The sequence below is a fragment of the Trichomycterus rosablanca genome, chromosome 15 (assembly GCF_030014385.1).
Source record: "Trichomycterus rosablanca isolate fTriRos1 chromosome 15, fTriRos1.hap1, whole genome shotgun sequence".
Lineage (NCBI taxonomy): Eukaryota > Metazoa > Chordata > Actinopteri > Siluriformes > Trichomycteridae > Trichomycterus > Trichomycterus rosablanca.
The window spans coordinates 13,619,629-13,645,849 of NC_086002.1; the positions used below are offsets into that span (position 1 = coordinate 13,619,629).

The 26,221-nt window shown below is 43.4% G+C and overlaps 1 protein-coding gene and 1 long non-coding RNA gene across 2 annotated transcripts in view; one reads left to right on the forward strand and one right to left on the reverse strand.

Moving 5' to 3' along the window:
- Window positions 1–7,584, reverse strand: part of LOC134329387 (uncharacterized) — a 31,197-nt gene extending 23,613 nt beyond the window's left edge. Inside the window, exons 1-2 of the long non-coding RNA XR_010014867.1 lie at window positions 7,495–7,584; window positions 3,147–3,260 (exon numbers count right to left, since the gene is read on the reverse strand). This is a non-coding gene — a long non-coding RNA (uncharacterized LOC134329387). The remainder of the gene's footprint in view (window positions 1–3,146; window positions 3,261–7,494) is intronic.
- marchf4a (membrane-associated ring finger (C3HC4) 4a) overlaps window positions 7,548–26,221 on the forward strand; it is a 41,832-nt gene continuing 23,158 nt past the window's right edge. The window contains 3 exon segments of the mRNA XM_063010632.1: window positions 7,548–7,716; window positions 7,719–7,834; window positions 7,836–7,961. Coding sequence (XP_062866702.1) covers window positions 7,548–7,716; window positions 7,719–7,834; window positions 7,836–7,961 — 411 coding nt within the window.

Genomic DNA, 26,221 nt, shown 5'->3' on the forward strand with positions numbered 1-26,221 from the left:
CCAACTTTATTGGAATTGGGGTTGTACATAGAATTTAAAACATTTTAATTTCAACATGTATACAGTGAAGGTTTTGAGTACTATAAGCTTTGTTCAAGCACAATATATGATGGAATCAGTACACATGAAACAGGTGCAATATACACTGCCTGGCCAAAAAAAGGTCACCACCTGGATTTACCTAAGCAAATAGGTAAGAGCCTCCCATGTTTCAGCTCGCAACAAGTTATTTAACCCTAACTGATGCAGTGAGTAGCTTCTCATTTGTTAAACAACCATGTGGAAAGACATCCTGTGGTCGTGGAAAAGATGTTAATCTGTTTCAGAAGGGTCAAATTATTTGCATGCATCAAGCAGAGAAAACATCTAAGGAGAAGCTGAAACTACTAAAATCGGGTTAAGAACTGTCCAACGCATTATTAAAAAGTGGAAGGACAGTGGGGAAACATCATCTTCGAGGAAGTAATGTGGTCAGAAAAAAATCTTGAAAGATCGTGATCGGCGATCACTTAAACGTTTGGTGAAATCAAATGGTAGAAAAACTACAGTAGAACTCAGGGAGATGTTTAATAGTGAAAGTAAGATCATTTCCACAAACACAATGCGAAGGGAACTCAAGGGATTGGGACTAAACAGCTGTGTAGCCTTAAGAAAACCACTTCTCAGTGAGGCTAACCTTCAAAACGGCTTCAATTTGCTAGGGAGCATAAAGATTGGACTCTGGAGCAATGGAAGAAGGTCATGTGGTCTGATGAGTCCAGATTCACCCTGTTCCAGAATGATGGGTGCATCAGGGTAAGAAGAGAGGCGGCTGAAGTGATGCACCCATCATGCCTAGTGCCTACCATACAAGCCTGTGGGGGCAGTGCTATGATCTGGGGTTGCTGCAGTTGGTCAGGTCTAGGTTCAGCAATGTTATGTGCCCAAAGAATGAGGTCAGCTGACTACCTGAATATACTGAACAACCAGGTTATTCCATCAATGGGTTTTTTTCTTCCCTGATGGCACGGGCATATTCCAAGATGACAATGCCAGGATTTATCGGGCTCAAATTGTGAAAGAGTGGTTCAGGGAGCATGAGACATCATTTTCACACATGGATTGGCCACCACAGAGTCCAGACCTAAACCCCATTGAGAATCTTTGGGATGTGCTGGAGAAGACTTTGTGCAGTGGTCCAAATCTCCCATCATCAATACAAGATCTTGGGGGAAAATTAATGCAACTCTGGACAGAAATAAATGTTGTGACATTGCAGAAGCTTGTGGAAACGATGCCACAGCGAATGCGTGCCGTAATCAAAGCTAAAGGCGGTCCAACCAAATATTAGAGTGTGTGACCTTTTTTTTGGCCAGGCAGTGTATACAATGTTTATTATTAATATAATATTTAGGTATTATACAATTACCGTTAGCTCTCCCTTTAACAAATAAAATGACATTTGTAATCTCCCAGTCACCACTGATGAAGTGCACAGTTATACCGTTATACTGAGGTATGGCTTCACTGATTGTACAGCTTGATCACAGGTCTGTTGTAGAAAAGTGGACGACTTCAAATACTGTATCTACGCTTCCAGCTTGCTCTGTGTTGTTGGTATAGCAATTAAACTAAAGTATTTTTGCCCCGGTAGTAACGTCGCTAACCGATTGCTTTTATGCAAAAAAAAAGTCTAAACTGCCGACACAGCTCATTGTTTTTGTTTATTTCTCTCCCACCATATCGAGAAAACCTCTCTCATCTAACACTGTTATGCTAATGCAACCTGGTTAACAAGTGAGCTGTATCTAATCTGCACAACGCTCCATAGTGCTTTTAGAGGCGAACAATATTATATAATTTGCTGCCTATTGAAGCCTACTGCTGTTGTATTAACTGTGTTACGGTATATATAAAATTCATACCATATGAGGAATCAAAGCCGGTATACCGAATGTACCATCATTCCACCCATCTCTAGTAGAAACATTGCAAAGGATTTGGGCAGAATTACTCTAACAGGGCATTTCAATCCATTATACAAACACACCCATGAGCCACTTTGTAACATGACTGATTTTGGTCCATGCTGACAAGATTGCACCACATATTGTCTGTAGGTTTGTTGGATGCTCTTTCATGCTGCAAATCTCATGCGACTGGTGAAACCAATAAGCAACACTAAATGTATCATTATGTTAGTGGAACCAGTAGAGATTTTACTTTGTGACATGGTGCATTATCATGCTTAATGCTGACCATAAAGAGATGGACCTGGTCAACATTCTCCACACCATCACACCAACCGCAGGAGCCTAACCTGCTGTTGACACAAGGCAGCTGGGTTTATGGATTAAGGCTGTTTATGCCAAATTATGACCCTCCGTCTGCATGTCAAATCATAAATTTAAATTCATTTCATTAGTAGTATTTTTTCAATCCTAGACTATCATGTTTTAGGGAGCCTGTGCCCACTGTAGCTTCAGATTTCTGTTCTTGATTGACAGTAGCGTAACCTTAAGATTTAATGTGTTTTAACAAGATTTAACAAGATTTTCTCCTGTTCATTTCTGTGTATATGTTCACTGTGTTTACATGGGTTTCCTTTGGGTAAACTTAAAAAAAAAAAATACCCATGTAAATGGTAAAGTGGTTGGTCCAAATTGGCCTTAACAGTGAGCAAATAAGTAGATGAATGTGAGTGATTGCTGTTTTGCAATAAATCGGTGCTCTGTCCAGTGTGTATTCCTGCCTTTGTGCCCAGGGTTGATGAGTGGCAATGGATCCAGTGTGACCTCAATCAGGATGAAGTTAATGAAAAGAAATCAATTAATTATAGTTAGAATGGCAAAATTAAACAAAGGTTTTGCCACTTTGATGCTGAACTGTTAAAAGCAATTAGTGATTATTAGTGGTTGTGACTTAATAATAAGATGGCTAATGTTGTTTAGCAACTAGCTAGATGTCTCTGAAAAACAGAGCTTCAGAGTTTCAAACAGTCAAGGCCATTGGGGAGACAAACTCTACAGGAGGGGGGGGGGGGGGGGGTTGTAAGGGCAAAGGGCCAGTAATAGATTAATAAAGTAAAAACTTTTTTTGTTTGTTTGTTTTTTATGTAGGCACTAGTAAACATTGGTAAGGGGCAGCAGAGACATCTCTCAACTTACCTTCTCTTCTCCAGCCCTCTCTCCTTCTAATCTCCTATTTTATTTCTCATTCGTCTTCATGTCACCTGCTCTTACTGTCATGTCAGCATGCTCAGACTCTCTCCTCTCTCCTCTCTGAAAACACCACAGAGAACATGAAAACGTATTATCAGTATAAAAAAACAAACTGATGTTTCCAGGAATGAAGTATTGACCATATCAGAACTAACTGGTAATTATTATATCAAGAACCCTGACTCTTCTTTTGTACTATTGGTACTTCTATCAATCTACTACCCAACCCTTCTCTTACTCATAATGACTCAATATGAATCAAAGCACTTAATAGAAAAACTACAGCTACACATGATACTATACAAATATGCAATAAATAAAAGCTACTACTGTTTACTACGTTACATCGCTACAATGATTGACACTTTAATGAGACTATCTATCTATCTATCCATCCATCCATCCATCCATCCATCCAATCCAACCCACCCACGCAGCCCTCCTTCCTTCCATCCATCCATCCGCCCACTGACCCATCTATCTATCTGTCTGTTCGTCCGTCCATCCACCCACCCACCCACCAATCTATCTGTCTGTTTATCTATCTACCCATCCACCCCATCTGTCCATCCGTCTGTCTGTGTCCATCCATCCATCCATCCATCCATCCATCCATCCATCCATCCATCCATCCATCCATCCATCCATCCATCCATCTATCTATCTATCTATCTATCTATCTATCTATCTATCTATCTATCTATCTATCTATATTCCTCTATAGACAGTTGAGAAAGAAGCATTTAGAGCAATAATTAAAACACTGGATTCCAGGTATGTCTCACAGGGTGAAAATACTTCAGGTCAGTTGTTATTCCAGCGTTATAAGCGAACTGGAAGCAGAGATATATAAAGTTGTCCACTTTTCTACAACAGACCTGTGGTCAAGTTGTACAGTGGACTTTGCAAACATCTTGTTATTTGTTAAAGGGAGAGCTAAGGGTAATTGTACAATACTTAAATATTAAATAAATAATAAAAACTGTATTTATTGCAACTGTTTCATGCGTAACAGTTTCATTATACACTGATCAGCCATAACATTAAAACCACCACCTTGTTTCTACACTCACTGACCATTTTATCAGCTCCGCTTACAATAGAAAAGCACTTTGTAGTTCTACAATTACTGACTATAGTATTATCGTTGTAGTTTCTATTTCTCTACTTTTAACTGCTTTCACCCTGTTCTTCAATGATCAGGACCACCACAGAGCAGGTATTATTTAGGTGGTGGTTCATTCTCAGCACTGCAGTGACACTGACATGGTGGTGGTGTGTTAGTGTGTGTTGTGCTGTGCTGGTATGAGTGGATCAGACACAGCAGCACTGCTGTTCTTAAAAACCATGTCCACTCACTGTCCACTCTATTAGACACTCCTACCTAGTTGGTCCACCTTGTAGATGTAAAGTCAGAGACGATCGCTCATCTATTGCTGCTGTTTGAGTTGGTCATCTTCTAAACCATCATCAGTGGTCACAGGACGCTGCCCATGGGGTGCTGTTGGCTGGATATTTTTGGTTGGTGGACTATTCTCAGTCCAGCAGTGACAGTGAGGTGTTTAAAAACTCCATCATCATTAACACACCACCACCATGTCAGTGTCACTGCTGTGCTGAGAATGACCCACCACCCAAATAATACCTGCTCTGTAGTGGTCCTGACCATTAAAGAATAGCATGAAAGGGGCTAACAAAGCATGCAGAGAAACAGACGGACTTCAGTCAGTAATTGTAGAACTACAAAGTGCTTCCATATGGTAAGTGGAGCTGATAAAATGGGCAATGTGTGTAGAAACAAGGAGGTGGTTTTAATGTTATGGCTGATCGGTGGATTGGGATAAAGAATGACTTTACAAGGATTTTTTGGTGCAAGACCGGATCGAACCCAAAACACATGATTACACAGCACGTGCGAATGCCCCTCCCCACCCTCTTTTGATGGCTTGCATCATGTAGAGGCGGGGAGAGAGGAGGAGGAGGAGGAGGAGGAGAGGAGGAGGAGGGAGGGAGAGGCTCACTGAAGCTGGAAGCTCGAGCAGGCTGCTGGAAGCTGGAGCTGTCCCGGGCAGACATGGTGCTGAAACCCGCAAGGCCGGGAACACGCGCTCTACATGTTCGTCCACGCGCGAGTTTAAATCCTCCTTTCTCCCCGGATCGGTCTGCAGCGTGCAGAGTTCAAGCGGCACAGGAAAGATACACAATGACGGAACAACGGTGAGGAACGGGGATCAAAATAGCTTTATCCATTCCTCCATCCCCCATCTTTTTTTTTTCTTTTTTGATGACGGCGAAGCTCGCGATGCAGCATTGATTGATGTCTGAGATGCACGAGACCGCACGAAGGGCCGGGCCGCCTCCAAGCAAGATCTTTCCGGATAACAGGATCTGCAACTTGGCACCATGTGGACTAAAAAGATCAAGTGGGCATGCAGGATTAGTACAGGAGCACGCACCCAGGACTCTTTTTGGTGGTCAGTGATACCGGTGATACAGAACAGAATCGCCTGCAAACACGATTTTGCATTAGTCAGCGCTTACAATATCGTCTTTCACTTACTGGAATTCACATTTCTCGTGCCGTTTCGATCAGGCTTATAAGTAATTAGATTTTCTCCTTTGTAGCTTGTTATTTTTAGGGGTTCAAGCACCAGTGCTACAGGAACCATATTGCTTGTGTGAATTGCAACATGCAATCCTAACCAAAACTGTAGGGATTGATGACCAAACGAAATAGAATAATTCTTTAAGAAAGAAGCTAAACTATAAAATATTCCAGCTCAGAAATGTCATCTTAACTTAATGAGAATCAAAAATATAAATTAATTCATTAGATTATCTCAGATAAAAATGAGACAGGTGTAAATCAGTGAAATTTAGTCATCTAAGCAAAATTAAACATGATTAGAGTTGATTGAAAAATAACATTTGAATTTGACATGACATTTGGGATCATGCTAAGAAAAAGTCAAAGTTGAGAGTGAGACCTCTGAGAAGAAACAATCAGGAGTGAGGTAGAATATTTGGGCTAGTGAACAAGCCTAAACCTATTTAAATTTATGATTAAGTGAGTTTAGAGTGACTGAAGGGAGTAAGACAGCAGATGTTGATAGTATATGTTTAATTTGAGTGAAATTTCGGCTACTTAAATATATATTTAACATAAGTGAGACCTTGAAGTGACTTGAAGTGACTACTGAGAGTCGAAAGTGTGAAATGACACATTTTATGATATCTGAAGAATTTAAAAAAGGGATTGAACAGTTAAAAGTGAGACAGACAGCAATTTGAGAGTGAAACCCTTGTCAGACTAGACCTATTAAAATTTATGATTAAGTGAGTTTAGAGTGACTAAAGGGAGTAAGACAGCAGATGTTATATATGATAGTATATGTTTAACTTGAGTGAAATTTCAGCTACTTAAATATATATTTAACATAAGTGAGACCTTGAAGTGACTACTGAGAGTCGAAAGTGTATGTTGAAATGGCACATTTTATGATATCTGAAGAATTTTAAAAAGGGAATGAACAGTTGAACGTGAGACAGACAGCAATTTGAGAGTGAAACCCTTGTGAGACTAGATTTTATGCAACTCTGTACCGATGTAAAGTAGAGTAGTAAAAACAAAACAGTTAAGAGTGAGACAAAGACAAAGGTGACCACTTAATAGTGATTAATAGTGACCAAGGTTCAAAGTGAAATAACTGCAGGCTAGTTGAACAGTGGAGTGAGACAGCTAAGAAGAGTGAGCTAGTTAAGTGTGAGACGGAGACAGTAAATCTTATTATATACAGTATTATAGAGTGAGGCAGTAAAAAATAAGACAGTTTTAAGAGAGCCAGAGAATTATACTAACTTGAATATTAAAGTGAGGCAGCTAAGAGTGAACTAGGGTGAGTTGTGAGGGAGATATTTAGGAGTGAGACAGCAAATCTTATGCTGTTAAAACACTTTAATTTAAAACACAATTTAAAGTGGAACAGTAGGCTACATAATACTTGAAGAGTTACACTGTTTGGGGTGAGACACATATGAGAGTGAGACAGGGTGTTATTAGTCACACACACTGTGCAGCTCGTGCAGAGTAACGGCTGACGGTTACGTTCAAAATGTTTGAATTTGAATTTAAAAACCAACGTATTTAACGCACGAGGACACGACGACCGTTACAGCTTTGTTAGCTTTAGCATTGTAGCTTCCTCCTGAAGGAGCTAACGGACTTTCATTCACCTGCACATTAAGTTCGCCTCACCTCAGCTCACCTCACATACATTCTTATTGCTAAGCTAACCGTTAGCGTTGTCCTGCTGCTCGCCGTGCCCCGTCCAGCGCTAAAGCGGGCACATGTGGAGCGCTCTTGGTGTCGGTGTTGGATGGTGCTGGAGACCGCTGAGCCGTTCACCGATGCTGCGGCGCCACGGCAAGCAGAAAGGCCGCCGCTGTCGCGTCTTGTTCAGTGACCTGAAGGCTTTCCTGCTCAGACCCCCGCCACCACCACTACCACCGCCACCGGCTCCGGCAGCCATGAAGAGAGCGCCGAGTCCCAGCGGCGGATCCCCGGCTGGACAGACGCCGTCGGAGGAGGAGGAGGATACGGACTGGGCTCGGGAACCGCCTCGGGAAGTGGACAGTCCGGACGGAGGCAGTTCATCAGATGACTGTACTAAAGAGAAACTGGATGAGAGAGGATCTCTGGAGAGCTGTGCGAGCGGAGCCCGGACCCCGCTGTGTCGGATCTGCTTTCAGGGAGCTGATCAGGTAAGACAGAGGCCTTTAAACATTCCATAAAACATGTTCCAAAAATGTTATTTGGTTATTTTAGGAAGAAACAGATCCTGATGTGCACTGACAAAAGTAATGTGTGCTTATGAGTAGGGGAGAACGGGGTCGGTTGGTAGTTTTCACTTTGCTGGATGCATAGATGCACATAATGCACTCAATATGTAAAATATGCTCCTAATTTTCTTACATAGGGTGGCCACATTCATAGTCACAAAAAGGAGGACATTACACCCCAAAAGGAGGACGTCATACCAGGAACAGGGGGACATGATACTGCAACACACAGAATGAAACCATTACCCAGTTTTTTGACCAATTTAAGCAAGAATTCTATAACAAATTACTGTTTTACTCACCAAATGTTGTGTCTACTTATGATATTTAAGTCTGTTCCTCGCTGCCTCCAAAAGTTTACTAATTTACTCAAGTAGAGGTGAATGCAGAACAGAGCGAGGGGGCGAAACCTTCTGCGATTGGCCAGTGGTGGGCGAGCATTTGTTTTGACATGTACCTGAGCCACTGACAGATAATATTGATCAAAAATGTAACCAGTTCACTCCAAAAGGAGGATTTTTAAGTGACCGTCCTAGCGTTGCATGGGCGGAGGACTGGCAGCTGAGAAACCGGACTGTCCGACCTAAAGCCGGACGGCTGGCCACCCTAGTCTTACAACAATTCGATTTTTCCAAACGTTCTATCTAATGGTGCATGTATGATCAGATTGGGCCTTTTGTGACCCTAAGCCAGTGTTTCTTAACCTTGGGGTTAAGACCTTCGGGTTGGGGCGGCACGGTGGCTAAGTGGGTACTGTCGCCTCACAGCAAGGAGGTCCTGGGTTCGATCCCCAGGTGGGGCGATCCGGGTCCTTTCTGTGTGGAGTTTGCGTGTTCTCTCCGTGTCCGCGTGGGTTTCCTCCGGGTGCTCCGGCTATATATATTTTAATATAATAATATAATAATAACGACCTGGCGAGTGCAGCCAATGGGGGCGCCATGTCGTGGAGGGTCCCCACTCATCATGGGCCCCAGTGCACTACATTACATTTTATCTCATGTCCAACCCCCATTTGCCAACATAACAGCACAGTCTTTCTTTAAAATGCTACGTTTAGCAGAATTTAGGGCAGGTGATGCAAGAGCACTTTCCACTACAGAATATTTTTAATTCCTCCAGACTGCTAGATCCTCTCTTGTGGACCAAGATGCCCATTGAAAACACTTGACTCTGTGCTTATCTATCCACTTTGTGTGGATCTGAAAACATTTTGAAACACTTGTCATGCTGGTAGAGACAACCACTACCCAGTCCATGACATGTATCCCTCAAAAGGTTCCTGTGGCCCTATTGGTTGAAAAAGCACCAAAACATTACTGATAAGCATTTCGTGTCAAGCATTGATATCCACATTCTATAAAAATGAGTCTATGCATCTCTAATTAAACATGCTGATAGCTGTTAATTCGATCACAAATTTTTTTGGTCCAAACTAGGGGAGGCATGGTGGCTTAGTGGGTAGTGCTGTCACCCCACAGCAAGAAGGTTCTGGGTTTGATCCCAAGGTGGAGTGGTCAGGGTCCTTTCTCTGTGGAGTTTGCATGTTCTCCCTGTGTTTGTGTGGGTTTCCTTTGGGAGATTCAGTTTCCTCCTACAGTACAAAGACGTGCAAGTGAGGTGAATTGGAAATACAGAATTGTCCATGACTGTGACCTGATTAATCTTGTGTAACCTGTCACTACCTGTCATGACTGTAACTGTCCTGACTGTCCTGTTATGAATGTAACTAAAGTGTGTAAAACATGACTTTAAAATCCTAATAAATAATAATGTCAAACGGACAGACAGACACAATATCATACATAATGGCTCTCATTTTAGACCAGTATATTTCAACCATGCAGCTGTTCTGATTTCCATAGACTGTATCATAGTCCTTTTCTTATATTTTATATTTTTTAAATATTTTGTCAAATTTTTCTCCCTTTCAGTGCGTCCAATTGCCCGATTGCGTCATGCTTCCTCTCCACCAATGCCGATCCCGGCTCTGATTGAGGAAAACGAAGCTAACCCACGCCCCTTCCGACACATGGGCAACAGCTGTATGCATTTTGTCACTCACACTTTGACGAGTGCAATGCAGATCAGCACTGTGTACGGAGAGACACACCCTGACAGCACTCATTTCCTTTCTCTGTGCAGGCGCCATCAACCACCTAACATGACTCTTGAATTTAAGGCAGTTACTTTTCCACAAGGGTGTTTGATAGGGTGTTTGTGTTTTTAAATGTTAAATTGGGCTGCATCTTTTTTTTTCCGCTTTTCTCCCCCTTTAGCGCATCCAATTGTTCAATTTGCATCGTGCTTCCTCTCTGTCTATGCCGAACCCTGCCCTGACCGAGGAGATTGAAGCTAACCCACATCCCCTCCGAAACATGGGCAGCAGCAGGATGCATTTTTGCCACCCACACATTGATGAGTGTGGCGCCACCTAGCGTTGCATGCGGAGAGACACACCCTAAGGGCACTCTTCCTCATCTCTGTGCAGGCTCCTCTAATCAGCCGGCAGAGGTCGTAATCGCATTCTGACAGAGAGAGACCCACATCCGGTTCTTTGTCCCGCCCCCCAACTGAGCAACCGGCCAATCGTTGCTCATACAGCCACTCAGTGTGTCTTTTTACCGCTGTGCCACCTGAGCGGCAAATTGGGCTGCATCTAATGAAAAGGCACAAATTAATAATAAATCCAGCTGCCAATAAGTTGCATTAGCGATTTATTGGCGAAGATTACAGTAAAAGAGATACATTTTACCAGTGCTGTCATTTCCACTGGCAAGTTTAAATCTCAGCTCTGCTATCAGCTGGTCGGGCACCTATACAGACAATAGTTGACTTGTCCAGGTGAAGGGGATTCCTTATATCTGCTGCAGTTATGACTTCTGCTGGCTGATTGATGGTATTGATGGTGCCTGTACAAAGAAGGGGGATAATAGAGATCGGTGTGTGATTCTCCATGCACAACACAGATCTCCATATGAACTCGCCTCGTGCATGTGAAAAGAAGCGCTTGGCTACTGCGCATGTGTTGGAGGGGTTGTGTGATAGGCATGGAGGTCAGCAGCATTAAAAGAGGTGATTGGATATGACTAAACTGGGGAAAATTGGGAGGAAATTAATGTTACTAAAATCATGAAGTGTTTATTTATACAGACACAGTAATGACATCTTGATGAGGTGTGTGTATGTGTGTATATGTGTGTGTGTCTTTGCTCTCATGTCCACACATCGGACACATTTCCATCTCGGTGGTTTTATGAGAGTGGTATTTGTCCTTAACCCCATTTGGTCACTGATCCCATTACTTAAAGGTTAGCTCTGTGGCCTCTGAGGCGTACGGGTCTGATGATACACACCCTGTAACAACTATTGTTTCCTGCTCGGCCAGACGAGGCACCCCTGCTTCTGCTGTTTAGTGATGAATTTAAATACAACTCATTAAATGAAGGATTGGGTAGGATGACAATACACTATTAATATTGCCATGACTCAGTAGTGTGTTGTACTGGTATGAGTGTAACAGGTACAGCATTGTCAATGCTGGGAGAGTAGCCCTTTAATCAAAAATAGAACGCCAGCAGTTTGCCGTGATCAGAAAGTGTCCACCTCAAAAACTAGAGGAGGATTAGCACACTTTGTGCTCTAGTATCGAACAGTACATGTGCAACACATGCTATTAGGGTAAATTTATCTTATAAAGAGGCTAGTAAGTATAAACAGTAGATAAAATCCCAACATCACATTGCAGTGCTTAGAATGGTCCACCAAACAAATAATATCTGGCCAGTGGGGATGTAACGATGCACCACAAGACAGTTAAAAATCGATTCACATGTGTAACGATTCAAATCGGTTTACATATATAAGGAATCGATATTTACTTTAAACAGCAGAAGGCACTGGCGCTATTCACCTTGCCTGGTTGACGTCACTACAGGGTTGCCAGGTTCGGAATTTTCCAGCCTTATTTTCCAAATTTATTTATGTGAGGATACTTTCTTTATTTGTATTATTCATTTAGTTTTTGTTACACAAAAAGAGAAATGTGCAGCATTGTTTTGCATAGTTTGTACCTACCTTAAAAATAAAAGGGCATTCATTATTTAGATAAAGAAAAGATAAGCACAAATACAGTATTTTATTTTATTTTTTTAAAGAGAAATAATAAAAGGAAACTGTCATCATTTATTTTTTAATTTAATTTTGTTTAAAAAAATCGGGGAAAAATTGTATCGTGAACCCAGTATCATGTATCGCATCGTGGGTAGAGTGTATTGTTACATCCCTACTGGCCACTGGAGGTCCTAGTATTGTCCCTTTCTAGTGATGGATGGGGTACCTGGTGTGGCAAAGCATACAGAGCAACAAATAAGCAGTAGTGGGTAGTTGTATACCTGTAAAGTGCATCTGTATGATAAATGTAGTTAATAAACATGATGGTCTAGGAATGTACAGTACATACAAGGTAGGTGAACCTAATAAAGTGGACAGGGTGTCTATGAAGTGCTGTAAAAGAGGAGACAACACAACCAGTATCATCACACTGTGGAAAAAATACCGCCTTAAATAAATAGCTGGTTGTTTTATTTTGGATTATTAAGTGGTGCAGTGGGTAGTTAGATTCCCTGGACGGACTACACAGTTGTTCCCCTGTATCTATGTGGGTTTCCTCCAGGTACTTTGGCTTCCTCCCACAATTCCAAAGACATGCAGTCAGGCCAGTTGAAGCTACTAAAAATTGCCCCAAGTGTTTGACCTGATGCATAACAGTATTTAGAGTAGCCCTTTAACCAAAAATAGAACACCAGCAGTTTGCTATCAGAAAGTGTCCACCTCAAAAACTAGAGGAGGATTAGCAGGGTAAATGTATCTTATAAAGAGGCTAGTATAAGTATATACTAGCTAAGGCTATTATATATACAGTGTATCACAAAAGTGAGTACACCCCTCACATTTCTGCAAATATTTTATTATATCTTTTCATGGGACAACACTACAGAAATAAAACTTGAATATAAGTTAGAGTAGTCAGTGTACAGCTTGTATAGCAGTGTAGATTTACTGTCTTCTGAAAATAACTCAACACACAGCCATTAATGTCTAAATGACTGGCAACATAAGTGAGTACACCCCACAGTGAACATGTCCAAATTGTGCCCAAAGTGTCAATATTTTGTGTGACCACTATTATTATCCAGCACTGCCTTAACCCTCCTGGGCATGGAATTCACCAGAGCTGCACAGGTTGCTACTGGAATCCTCTTCCACTCCTCCATGATGACATCACGGAGCTGGTGGATGTTAGACACCTTGAACTCCTCCACCTTCCACTTGAGGATGCGCCACAGGTGCTCAATTGGGTTTAGTCCATCACCTTTACCTTCAGCTTCCTCAGCAAGGCAGTTGTCATCTTGGAGGTTGTGTTTGGGGTCGTTATCCTGTTGGAAAACTGCCATGAGGCCCAGTTTTCGAAGGGAGGGGATCATGCTCCGTTTCAGAATGTCACAGTACATGTTGGAATTCATGTTTCCCTCAATGAACTGCAGCTCCCCAGTGCCAGCAACACTCATGCAGCCCAAGACCATGATGCTACCACCACCATGCTTGACTGTAGGCAAGATACAGTTGTCTTGGTACTTCTCACCAGGGCGCCGCCACACATGCTGGACACCATCTGAGCCAAACAAGTTTATCTTGGTCTCGTCAGACCACAGGGCATTCCAGTAATCCATGTTCTTGGACTGCTTGTCTTCAGCAAACTGTTTGCGGGCTTTCTTGTGCATCAGCTTCCTTCTGGGATGACGACCATGCAGACCGAGTTGATGCAGTGTGTGGTGTATGGTCTGAGCACTGACAGGCTGACCTCCCACGTCTTCAACCTCTGCAGCAATGCTGGCAGCACTCATGTGTCTATTTTTTAAAGCCAACCTCTGGATATGACGCCGAACACGTGGACTCAACTTCTTTGGTCGACCCTGGCGAAGCCTGTTCCGAGTGGAACCTGTCCTGGAAAACCGCTGTATGACCTTGGCCACCATGCTGTAGCTCAGTTTCAGGGTGTTAGCAATCTTCTTATAGCCCAGACCATCTTTGTGGAGAGCAACAATTCTATTTCTCACATCCTCAGAGAGTTCTTTGCCATGAGGTGCCATGTTGAATATCCAGTGGCCAGTATGAGAGAATTGTACCCAAAACACCAAATTTAACAGCCCTGCTCCCCATTTACACCTGGGACCTTGACACATGACACCAGGGAGGGACAACGACACATTTGGGCACAATTTGGACATGTTCACTGTGGGGTGTACTCACTTATGTTGCCAGCTATTTAGACATTAATGGCTGTGTGTTGAGTTATTTTCAGAAGACAGTAAATCTACACTGCTATACAAGCTGTACACTGACTACTCTAAGTTATATCCAAGTTTCATGTCTATAGTGTTGTCCCATGAAAAGATATAATGAAATATTTGCAGAAATGTGAGGGGTGTACTCACTTTTGTGATACACTGTATATTATATATAAGGCTAAGTATAAACAGTAGATAAAATCCCGACATCACTGCTACACATGCTTTTTTTAGTTTGTTTGAGTCATTGCAGTGCTAAGAATGAGAGTTTGATTCCCTGGATGGACCACACAGTTGTTCTCTCTGTATCCGTGTGGGTTTCCTCCAGGTACTTCAGCTTCCTCTCACAAGTCCAAAGACATGCAGTCAGGCCAATTGGAGCTACTAAAAATTGCCCCAAGTGTGAGTGAGTGTGTGTGTGTGTGTCCTGTGATAAACTGGTGATCTGTCCGGAGTGTTTCCTGCCTTTCACCTAATGATTCAGACCCACCACAACACTGACCAGGATAAAGCTGTGGTACAACAGACCATGAATAAATGATTGGATTATTGACCTGATGCATAACAGTATTCAACCTCAGCTTCATCTTCATGGACAGACGACCTTACAGTATCTTAATAATAATAAGTATAGTAGTATAGTAGCACAGTCGACTCACAGCAAGAAGATCCTGGGTTTGATTCCCAGGTGGAACAGTCTGGGTCCTTTCTGTGTGGAGTTTGCATGTTCTCCCCGTGTCTGTGTGGGTTTCCTCCGAAAATGAGGTGAATTGCAGAATTGGAGAAAATTGTCCATGTCTGTGTTTGACATTAAAAATACTTGAACTGATGAATCTTGTGTAACCAGTAACCTGTCCTGTCATGAATGTAACCAAAGTGTGGAAACCATGACGTTAATATCTTCATAAAATAAATAAATAATAACAAAAAAGGTGAAAGTATTGATGTGAGTATTGAATTTCACAGAATGGGGGCTGCAACATTGCCACCCATAGTGGAAAACCTGTACTTAAGAACAACTAACAAACCAGAACCAAAGGACCTCAAACTGTGTGCAAGCCTTTCAAGGTTAACAGCAGAAGTTAGTAGCAGATTTGTTCTGTTACTGAAAGCCAGTGTAAAAAATGAAGGATGGTAGTGACAGACTTCTTAGTGGATAGTAAGTAGGGTGCCAATATTTTATCTGCAATATTTGACAAATGCAAGAGAACTAACAAATGCCTTAATGGTCAGATAATCTTATTCTCTTCTGGGCTGGCATGTTTGATATTGGCCCAAATCACTGGATCTGATATCGGAAGGAAAAAAACGTGTAATCTGATCCGATACTGTAAATAACACTTAATGTAAATAAGGCCATTGTTTGTGTGTAAAGCAAATAACACACGAAGATACGTTCCAACAGAGTGACGTTTATTGCCAGCTTACTCAGCAACTGCCATAACAAGGTGTATCTTGATGACATCATTAACATGTGCCACTGATCTAAAACTCATCTGCAACAGTCATAAATTAAAACACACTGATCTACTTAAACTTTTAGCATTTAAAAAAATCATCTACTACTGCCACATCTAAAAACACTGTTTAAACACAATAAAAATCATCTACTAATAAAAGAGAAAGGTGAAATTAGTGCAAAAACACAAAGAATAGTGAGCGCAGACTACAAAAGCCAAATCCCTGACATGTCCGGGAAAAAGAGGACGTATAGTCACCCTGATTGTAAGACTGACTGCAGAGTTAAATATACTGTGGAGGAACTTTGGGACAGAAAGTGGAATTTGTCATTCCCTAAATAACAGCAAGTTATCTTGCACCCCCACGCCGTGATATAACCACTGCCAGTGACTGTTATAGTGCTCTTACTGTGTAGTACTATATTTGCATTATGCCAGACAGTTCTGCCATTAAAGATCAATGCCCACCCGTTAAAGATCAACGCAGCAAAGCACTCGCGTTAATGGTCGGAAACAAGTCAAAGTTCAACAAATGTAAATTCTGTGCCCAGTTTCTCCCACGAGATGTGTTCACATTGGAAGCCGGAAATGCTAAAATTACTATTCAAAGCTTAGAGGCTTACTTCCTATTACGGGCTGCACGGTGGCTAAGTGGCTAGCACTGTCGCCTCACAGCAAGAAGGTCCCGGGTTCGATCCCCAGGTGGGGAGGTCCGGGTCCTTCCTGTGTGGAGTTGCATGTTCTCTCCGTGTCTGCGTGGGTTTCCTCCGGGTGCTCTGGTTTCCTCCCACAGTCCAAAGACATGCAAGTGAGGTGAATTGGAGACACTGAATTGTCCATGACTGTGTTTGATATCAAACTTGTGATATGATGAACCTTGTGTAATGAGTAACTACCGTTCCTGTCATGGATGTAACCAAAGTGTAAAACATGATGTTAAAATCCTAATAAACAATTTTTAGGGACCCTACACAGAGTTGATAACCCCAACCCTTATTAGTCCAGTCTTTCCCACCCAGCAGACTGGAAGCCAATTTTGTCTGCTGCAGGCATTAGCCAATTGGGCCTGCTACAGGGTGCCCAGCTGACCGGTAGCAGACCTGAGATTCAGACCCAGGAGCTCAGAATCTCAGTGCTGGTGTGCTAGTGGATTATCCTGCTGCGCCACCTGGGTGCCCTACAAGTAATGTCAATTTTATGCAGACCCAAAAACTTAGTGCTTGAATGATTAGTAATATGTGTGGCATAAGGCACTCAGGTGGCTTCAGTGGTAAATTACACTAACCAAGTACTACTGGTATCCAGGGCTCAAATCCCCAGCAGTGTTATAGGCCAGTCAGCGTCTACATACAGACATGATTGGCTGTGTCTGAAGGTGGGTGGTGGTCGAGGCCCTGCGATGGATTGGCAGCCTGTCCAAGGTGTGTTTACTGCATTGAGCCCAGTGATTCTGGGGGGTCCTGACCCACCCCATTCCTGACCAAAATGAAGCAGTGGTACTTAATGTGTGGCATAAATCTCAACAAGGCAACCGTGAGCACAATTAGCCTATTACCCTGAGTGGCCCAGTCCTGATCTAAACTATTAAACATCAGCAAACAGACCTCTAATTAGCTGCACACCACCAACTAACCTAGTGGAGCTTGAACATTTAGCAAAAAAGCACCAAAACAGCTTTGTTACATTTTGCTAAATAATGAGGACTAATCCTAACAGACTACTGACTGTAACAGCTGTCTCAAAGGTGACTCAAGCAGGGACTAAACATGAGGGCTGAATCTTTATAAATAGGTGATATTTTAGTTTAGCTTATAGTCTAATTATATACAGTGATCAGCCATAACATTACAACCACCTCCTTTTTTCTACACTTACTGTTCATTTTATCAGCTCCACTTACCATATAGAAGCACTTTATAGTTCTACAATTACTGACTGTAGTCCATCTGCTTCTCTACATACTGTTTTAACCTGCTTTCACCCTGTTCTTTAATAGTCAGGACCCCCCACAGGACCACTACAGAGCAGGTATTATTTGGGTGGTGGATCATTCTCAGCACTGTAGTGACACTGACATAGTGGTTGTGTGTTAGTGTGTGTTGTGCTGATATGAGGGGTTTTTAAATACCGTGTCCACTCACTGTCCACTCTATTAGACACTCCTACCTAGTTGGTCCACCTTGTAGATGTAAAGTCAGAGATGATCGCTCATCTGTTGCTGCTGTTTTTAGTTGGTCATCTTCTAGACCTTCATCAGTGATCACAAGACGCTGCCCATGGGGCGCTGTTGGCTGGATGTTTTTGGTTGGTGGACTATTCTCAGTCCAGCAGTGACAGTGAGGTGTTTAAAAACTCCAGCAGCGCTGCTGTGTCTGATCCAGTCATACCAGCACAACACACACTAACACACCACCACCATGTCAGTGTCACTGCAGTGCTAAGAATGATCCACCACCCAAATAATACCTGCTCTGTGGTGGTCCTGTGGGGGTCCTGACTATTTAAGAACAGCATGAAAGGGGGCTGCATGCATGCAGAGAAACAAATGGACTACAGTCAGTAATTGTAGAACTACAAAGTGCTTCTATATGGTAAGTGGAGCTGATAACATGGACAATGAGTGTAGAAACAAGGAGGTGGTTTTAATGTTATGGCTGATCGGTATAAACTTACTTTTATAATTTGTTATATTCTGGTCAGGGTCACAATGGGTCTGCTACTACCTGTACCAGAACCAGAGCCAAGACACCTACTTACATACTGACTTATACTAAATAAAAGCAGCCTACTTTCTAATGCTTCTGCATATTTTGGGATAGTGCGTTGCTGGTTCAAGCCCCACCACTGCCAGGTTGCCACTGTTGAGCCCTTGAGCAAGGCCCTTAACCCTCAATTGCTTAGACAATATATACTGTCACAGTCCTGTTAGTCGCTTGTTGTCATTGTTAGACTGCACCACACTCTTATCACCAGCAGTTCTCTCTTTCTCTCTCTCTCTAGCCATCAGTGTGGAAGGAGTGCTAGGGTGGTCAGACTGACAGCCAATGGATGGTTCTTTGTCTACAGTGAGAGCAATGAGAGTCTCTGAATGTGTGTGTGTGTGTGTTTGACAGAAAGGCTTTGAGTAAATCTATTTCCTCCCTTTAAGCACCCTGCAGTTCAAACTTTGATGACTGCATTACAAAATGTGCACCACACTAAATCACGCAGAAGTTTCAGAGCATAGAAATGCAGGCTTGTTCCTCTGGTGGCTCAACACACAAGATCAATTTGATGTCGAAAAGAATTAACTGCATTCTGTCTGTGTCCCAGTCACCTCGTGTATTCAAACTCGCATAGGAAAGCCAGCTTCGGGCCAGCTCTGGTCACGTTTTAAAAAGTAACCAGACAAGAATACAGAATAAGTGGCAGAAGATTTTAGCGTATCCATTTACCCATTGAAAGCGTTATGCTTCCTCTCTACTGATGTTGATCTCCGCTCTAGTTGAGGAGAGTCGAGACTAACACACTCCCCCTCCGACACGTGTGCAGTAGCCGACTGCATCTTTTCACCTGCACGAGGCGAGTTCATATGCGGATCAGCTTTGTGTACGGAGAGCCACACCCTGATCAACGCATTATTCCTCGACTCTGTGCAGGCGCCATCAATCAGCCAGCAGAGGTCGTAATTGCATCAGTTATGAGAAATCCCTGTCCATCTCCCACCCTGTATGAACAACAGCCGATCGTACACCCTGATCAACGCATTATTCCTCGACTCGAGGCAAGTTCATATGCGGATCAGCTTTGTGTACGGAGAGCCACACCCTGATCAACGCATTATTCCTCGACTCGAGGCAAGTTTATATGCGGATCAGCTTTGTGTACGGAGAGCCACACCCTGATCAACGCATTATTCCTCGACTCGAGGCAAGTTCATATGCGGATCAGCTTTGTGTACGGAGAGCCACACCCCGATCAATGCATTATTCCTCGACTCGAGGCAAGTTCATATGTGGATCAGCTTTGTGTACGGAGAGCCACACCCTGATCAACGCATTATTCCTCGACTCGAGGCAAGTTCATATGTGGATCAGCTTTGTGTACGGAGAGCCACACCCCGATCAATGCATTATTCCTCGACTCGAGGCAAGTTCATATGTGGATCAGCTTTGTGTACGGAGAGCCACACCCTGATCAACGCATTATTCCTCGACTCGAGGCAAGTTCATATGTGGATCAGCTTTGTGTACGGAGAGCCACACCCTGATCAACGCATTATTCCTCGACTCGAGGCAAGTTCATATGTGGATCAGCTTTGTGTACGGAGAGCCACACCCCGATCAATGCATTATTCCTCGACTCGAGGCAAGTTCATATGTGGATCAGCTTTGTGTACGGAGAGCCACACCCCGATCAATGCATTATTCCTCGACTCGAGGCAAGTTCATATGTGGATCAGCTTTGTGAACGGAGAGCCACACCCTGATCAACGCATTATTCCTCGACTCGAGGCAAGTTCATATGCGGATCAGCTTTGTGTACGGAGAGCCACACCCTGATCAACGCATTATTCCTCGACTCGAGGCAAGTTCATATGCGGATCAGCTTTGTGTACGGAGAGCCACACCCTGATCAACGCATTATTCCTCGACTCGAGGCAAGTTCATATGCGGATCAGCTTTGTGTACGGAGAGCCACACCCTGATCAACGCATTATTCCTCGACTCGAGGCAAGTTCATATGCGGATCAGCTTTGTGTACGGAGAGCCACACCCTGATCAACGCATTATTCCTCGACTCGAGGCAAGTTCATATGCGGATCAGCTTTGTGTACGGAGAGCCACACCCTGATCAACGCATTATTCCTCGACTCGAGGCAAGTTCATATGCGGATCAGCTTTGTGTACGGAGAGCCACACCCTGATCAATGCATTATTCCTCGACTCGAGGCAAGTTCATATGCGGATCAGCTTTGTGTACGGAGAGCCACACCCTGATCAACGCATTATTCCTCGACTCGAGGCAAGTTCATATGTGGATCAGCTTTGTGTACGGAGAGCCACACCCTGATCAATGCATTATTGCTCGACTCGAGGCAAGTTCATATGCGGATCAGCTTTGTGTACGGAGAGCCACACCCTGATCAACGCATTATTCCTCGACTCGAGGCAAGTTCATATGCGGATCAGCTTTGTGTACGGAGAGCCACACCCCGATCAATGCATTATTCCTCGACTCGAGGCAAGTTCATATGTGGATCAGCTTTGTGTACGGAGAGCCACACCCTGACCAACGCATTATTCCTCGACTCGAGGCAAGTTCATATGCGGATCAGCTTTGTGTACGGAGAGCCACACCCTGATCAACGCATTATTCCTCGACTCAAGGCAAGTTCATATGTGGATCAGCTTTGTGTACGGAGAGCCACACCCCGATCAATGCATTATTCCTCGACTCGAGGCAAGTTCATATGTGGATCAGCTTTGGTTACGGAGAGCCACACCCTGATCAACGCATTATTCCTCGACTCGAGGCAAGTTCATATGCGGATCAGCTTTGTGTACGGAGAGCCACACCCCGATCAATGCATTATTCCTCGACTCGAGGCAAGTTCATATGTGGATCAGCTTTGTGTACGGAGAGCCACACCCTGATCAACGCATTATTCCTCGACTCGAGGCAAGTTCATATGCGGATCAGCTTTGTGTACGGAGAGCCACACCCTGATCAACGCATTATTTCTCGACTCGAGGCAAGTTCATATGTGGATCAGCTTTGTGTACGGAGAGCCACACCCTGATCAACGCATTATTCCTCGACTCTGTGCATGCGCCATCAATCAGCCAGCAGAGGTCGTAATTGCATCAGTTATGAGAAATCCCTGTCCGGCTCTCACCCTGTATGAACAACAGCCAATTGCTGTTCATGTAGGCGCCCAGCTTGCCGGATGGCAGAGCTGAGATTTGAAATGGCGAGTTCGAAATGTCAGCTCTGGTGTGCTAGCGTGTTTAACCCAAGAGAATCTTCAGGCAGGTCATGGTCTGCATACCAGACTCGGCACAGTTTTTAAGCCGGATGCCCTTCCTGACACAACCCTCCTATTTCTATCCGGCATTGAAAGCGCACAGACAAGTTCACTTTACAGTGGCTAGGCCGTTTTGTCCATGCAGACACCCGGCGGGCTGATAGCACTTCTAGCACATTGTTAAAAGAATAGGATCAAGAGTGTCATAAGACTTAGAGAACAAGCTAGCACATTGACATTCTTCTCACTAGTCACCTTATAGACATTCCCCCCCAAAGCCCTTCACACTTTCATTTGCTAGCATAATATGATACTGTGGTAGCTGGCGGAAAATATGATCTGCTCTTGCAGCTCTCCTTGTAAGCTTTAAAATCTGAAAATCTACCCTGTACAACCTTAGCTGGAAATACAGCTTCACTATACACCACTAAAACCACATGCAAATATGTGTGTATAGATTTTATTACAGATAGTACTGTAGTGACTGCAAGTCACCAGATATTGAACATTTTATCCTCAAAGTTGATGTGTTAGAAGGAAAAATGGAAGAGCGTGAGGATTTGAGTGAGTTTGAAACAGGCCAAATTGTGATGGCTAAACGACTGGGTCAGAGCATCTCCAAAACTGCAGCTCTTGTGGGGTGTTCCTGGTCTGCAGTGGTCAGTATCTATCAAAAGTGGTCCAAGGAAGGAACAGTGGCAAACCGGCGACAGGGTCATGGGCGACCAAGGCTCATTGATGCACGTGGGGTGCGAAGGCCGGCCCGTGTCATCTGATCCAACAGACGAGCTACTGTAGCTCAAATTGCTGAAGAAGTTAATGCTGGTTCTGATAGAAAGGTTGTTGTGTATGTGGCTGCATAGCCGCAGACCAGTCAGGGTGCCCATGCTGACCCCTGTCCACTGCCAAAAGCTCCAACAATGGGCACGCGAGCATCGGAACTGGACCACGGAGCAATGGAAGAAGGTGGCCTGGTCTGATGAATCACGTTTTCTTTTACATCACGTGGATGGACGGGTGCGTGTTCGTCGCTTACCTGGGGAACACATGGCACCAGGATGCACTATGGGAAGAAGGCAAGCCGGTGAAGGCAGTGTGATGCTTTGGGCAACATTCTGCTGGGAAACCTTGGGTCCTGCCATCCATGTGGACACCAAAGCATTGATGCAGACCATGTTCACCCTTTCATGGAAACAGTATTCCCTGATGGCTGTGGCCTCTTTCAGCAGGATGATGCGCCCTGCCACAAAGCAAAAATGCTTCAGGAATGGTTTGAGGAGCACAACAACCAGTTTAAGGTGTTGACTTGGCCTCCAAATTGCCCAGATCTCAATCCAATCAAGCATCTGTGGGATGTGCTGGCCAAACAAGTCAGATCCATGGAGGCCCCACCTCACAACTTTCAGGAGTTAAAGGATCTGCTGCTAACATCTTGGTGCCAGATAAAACAGCACACTTTCAGGGGTCTAGTGGAGTCCATGCCTCGACGAGTCAGGGCTGTTTTGTCAGCAAAAGGGGGGCCAACACAATATTAGGAAGGTTTTCATAATGTTGTAACTGATCAGTGTATATTATATATACAGTATATGCCTGCAAACTCCACACAGAAAGGACCCGGAACGCCCTGGGGATCGAACCCAAGACTTTCTTGCTGTGAGGCGACAGTGCTACCCACTTATCCACCATACCGCCCTACACACACACACACACACACACACACACACACACACACACACACACACACACACACACACACACACACACACACACACACACACACACACACACACACACACACACACACACACACACACACACACACACACACACACACAATGTCACAAACTCTAAATGTTTTGCCTACAGAAGAAATCAATGCAATTAATGGTTCTAGGATGTACCGGATTTAAATTAATTATACATAATGTTTGTACTGCCTTTAAAACAGCACTTTAAACCGGAATCTATAGTCCAGTTCATTTGTTATAGCTGCTATAATATAGTGTTATTACAGTCTTTATCATAATCGATCTGTCCTGTGTGGAAAATTCTTTGGATTTAAATCTTACCATAACAAAATCCTAAAGCAATTTTTACTTTTTAAACCATGTACTTAATGGTAATGTGATTTTTGGGAATTCTTTGGGATAGGAGAGACTGGCCAGAGACACTCATGTAGGTTTTTATTTTCAGTGCAACTATACACAGATCAGCCATAACATTAAAACTACCTTCTTGTTTCTACACTCACTGTCCATTTTATCAGCTCCACTTTGTAGTTCTACAATGGTCAGGACCCCCACAGGACCACCACAGAGCAGGTATTATTTGGTTGTTGGATCGTTCTCAGCACTGCAGTGACACTGACATGGTGGTGGTGTGTTAGTGTGTGTTGTGCTGGTATGAGTGGATCAGACACAGCAGCGCTGCTGGAGTTTTTAAATACCATGTCCACTCACTGTCCACTCTATTAGACACTTCTACCTAGTTGGTCCACCTTGTAGATGTAAAGTCAGAGACGATCGCTCACCTATTGCTGCTGTTTGAGTTGGTCATCTTCTAGACCTTCATCAGTGGTAACAGGACGCTGCCCACAGGGTGCTGTTGGCTGGATGCTTTTGGTTGGTGGACTATTCTCAGTCCAGCAGTGACAGTGAGGTGTTTAAAAACTCCATCAGCGCTGCTGTGTCTGATCCACTCATACCAGCACAACACACACTAACACACCACATTTTACATTTACATTTTCTGCAATTAGCAGACGCCTTTATCCAAAGCGACTTTCAGTACTGTGACCGTATACAGTCTGAGCTATTGAGAGTTAAGGGCCTTGCTCAAGGGCCCAACAGCAGCAACCTGGCAGAGTACTTTAACCGCTAGGCTACAACTGCCAACCACCATGTCAGTGTCACTGCAGTGCTGAGAACGATCCACCAGCCAAATAATACCTACTCTGTGGTGGTCTTGACCATTGAAGAACAGTATAAAAAGGGGATAACAAAGCATGCAGAGTAACAGATGGACTACAGTCAGTCATTGTAGAACTACAAAGTGCTTCTATATGGTAAGTGGAGCTGATAAAATGGACAGTGAGTGTAGAAACAAGGAGGTGGTTCTTAATTGTTGCTCAACTGATCTGCTTGTTTACATCAAGTATCCCGTCAGTGCATCAGGTGAATCAGGTATGATTGATTACCATCAAAGAAATCCCCACAGAAAGGTCTCAATTCGAATCCACAAGCTTTTGAGATTCACAAATCATGTATAAATATTCAGTGACTTTACATTGAGGGGTTCTAGGTCTATTTTTTACATTTTCCTTTAAGCCACAAAGGGAGATTTGCCAAAATGAAATGTTAATATTTGCACAGCATTCTCGCTCTATACAGATTAAGACCCTTATACCCTAATCCTATTGAGTCCTGCAACCTGGAGTCTCATCAAACACTTTAATCCTCTCAAAGAGGTCTTGAAAAGACGTCACAAAAAACAATACCGACTCCTGACCCAGCTGGTATTCTTGGTATAAAATGTGTATTTTTTGTCTGCTATTGTCAGTCACACACAAAACCTGTGGAAATACTGGGTTGGATTTACCAGTGTTTAAATGGCTTGGTGTACCAGTTTTACACAAAAATTGACAATGTTGGCATGAGAACACTTTAATGTACTATTAATTGGGTGCCGTCAGAATCCTAAATGATAGACAGTTGTTGTATGTTTATATTTTGATCAAACGTATGTTCAGAAAACACGTTATGAACCTGGAATACCCAAAAAATGCCATATAAAGATGAATTCATATGGTCATTGGTTTCTGCATAGCTTTGAAGAAATATACTGCCAGTGGTGCAAGATTGTCTGAATCCATGAGTTTTTCCACACCGCTGAGACTAAAAACCACTAGGTTCCAGAAATCTTCCTGCTCTTAGATTTTTTTTTAAATCCATGAGGCCTTAAAGCAGCCCTGGAGATGTTTTAGATAAAATAAAGTGCTCTTTATATACACCAATCAGCCATAACATTAAAACCACCTACTTTGTAGTCCATCTGTTTATCTGCATGCTTTGTTAGCCACCTTTGATACTGTTCTTCAATGGTCAGGACCCCCACAGGACCACCACATAGCAGGTATTATTTAGATGGTGGATCATTCTCAGCACTACAGTGACACTGACATGGTGGTGGTGTGTTAGTGTGTGTTGTGCTGGTATGAGTGGATCACACACAGCAGCGCTGCTGGAGTTTTTAAATACAGTGTCCACTCACTGTCCACTCTATTAGACACTCCTACCTAGTTGGTCCATCTTGTAGATGTAAAGTCAGAGACGATCGCTCATCTATTGTTGCTGTTTGAGTTGGACATCT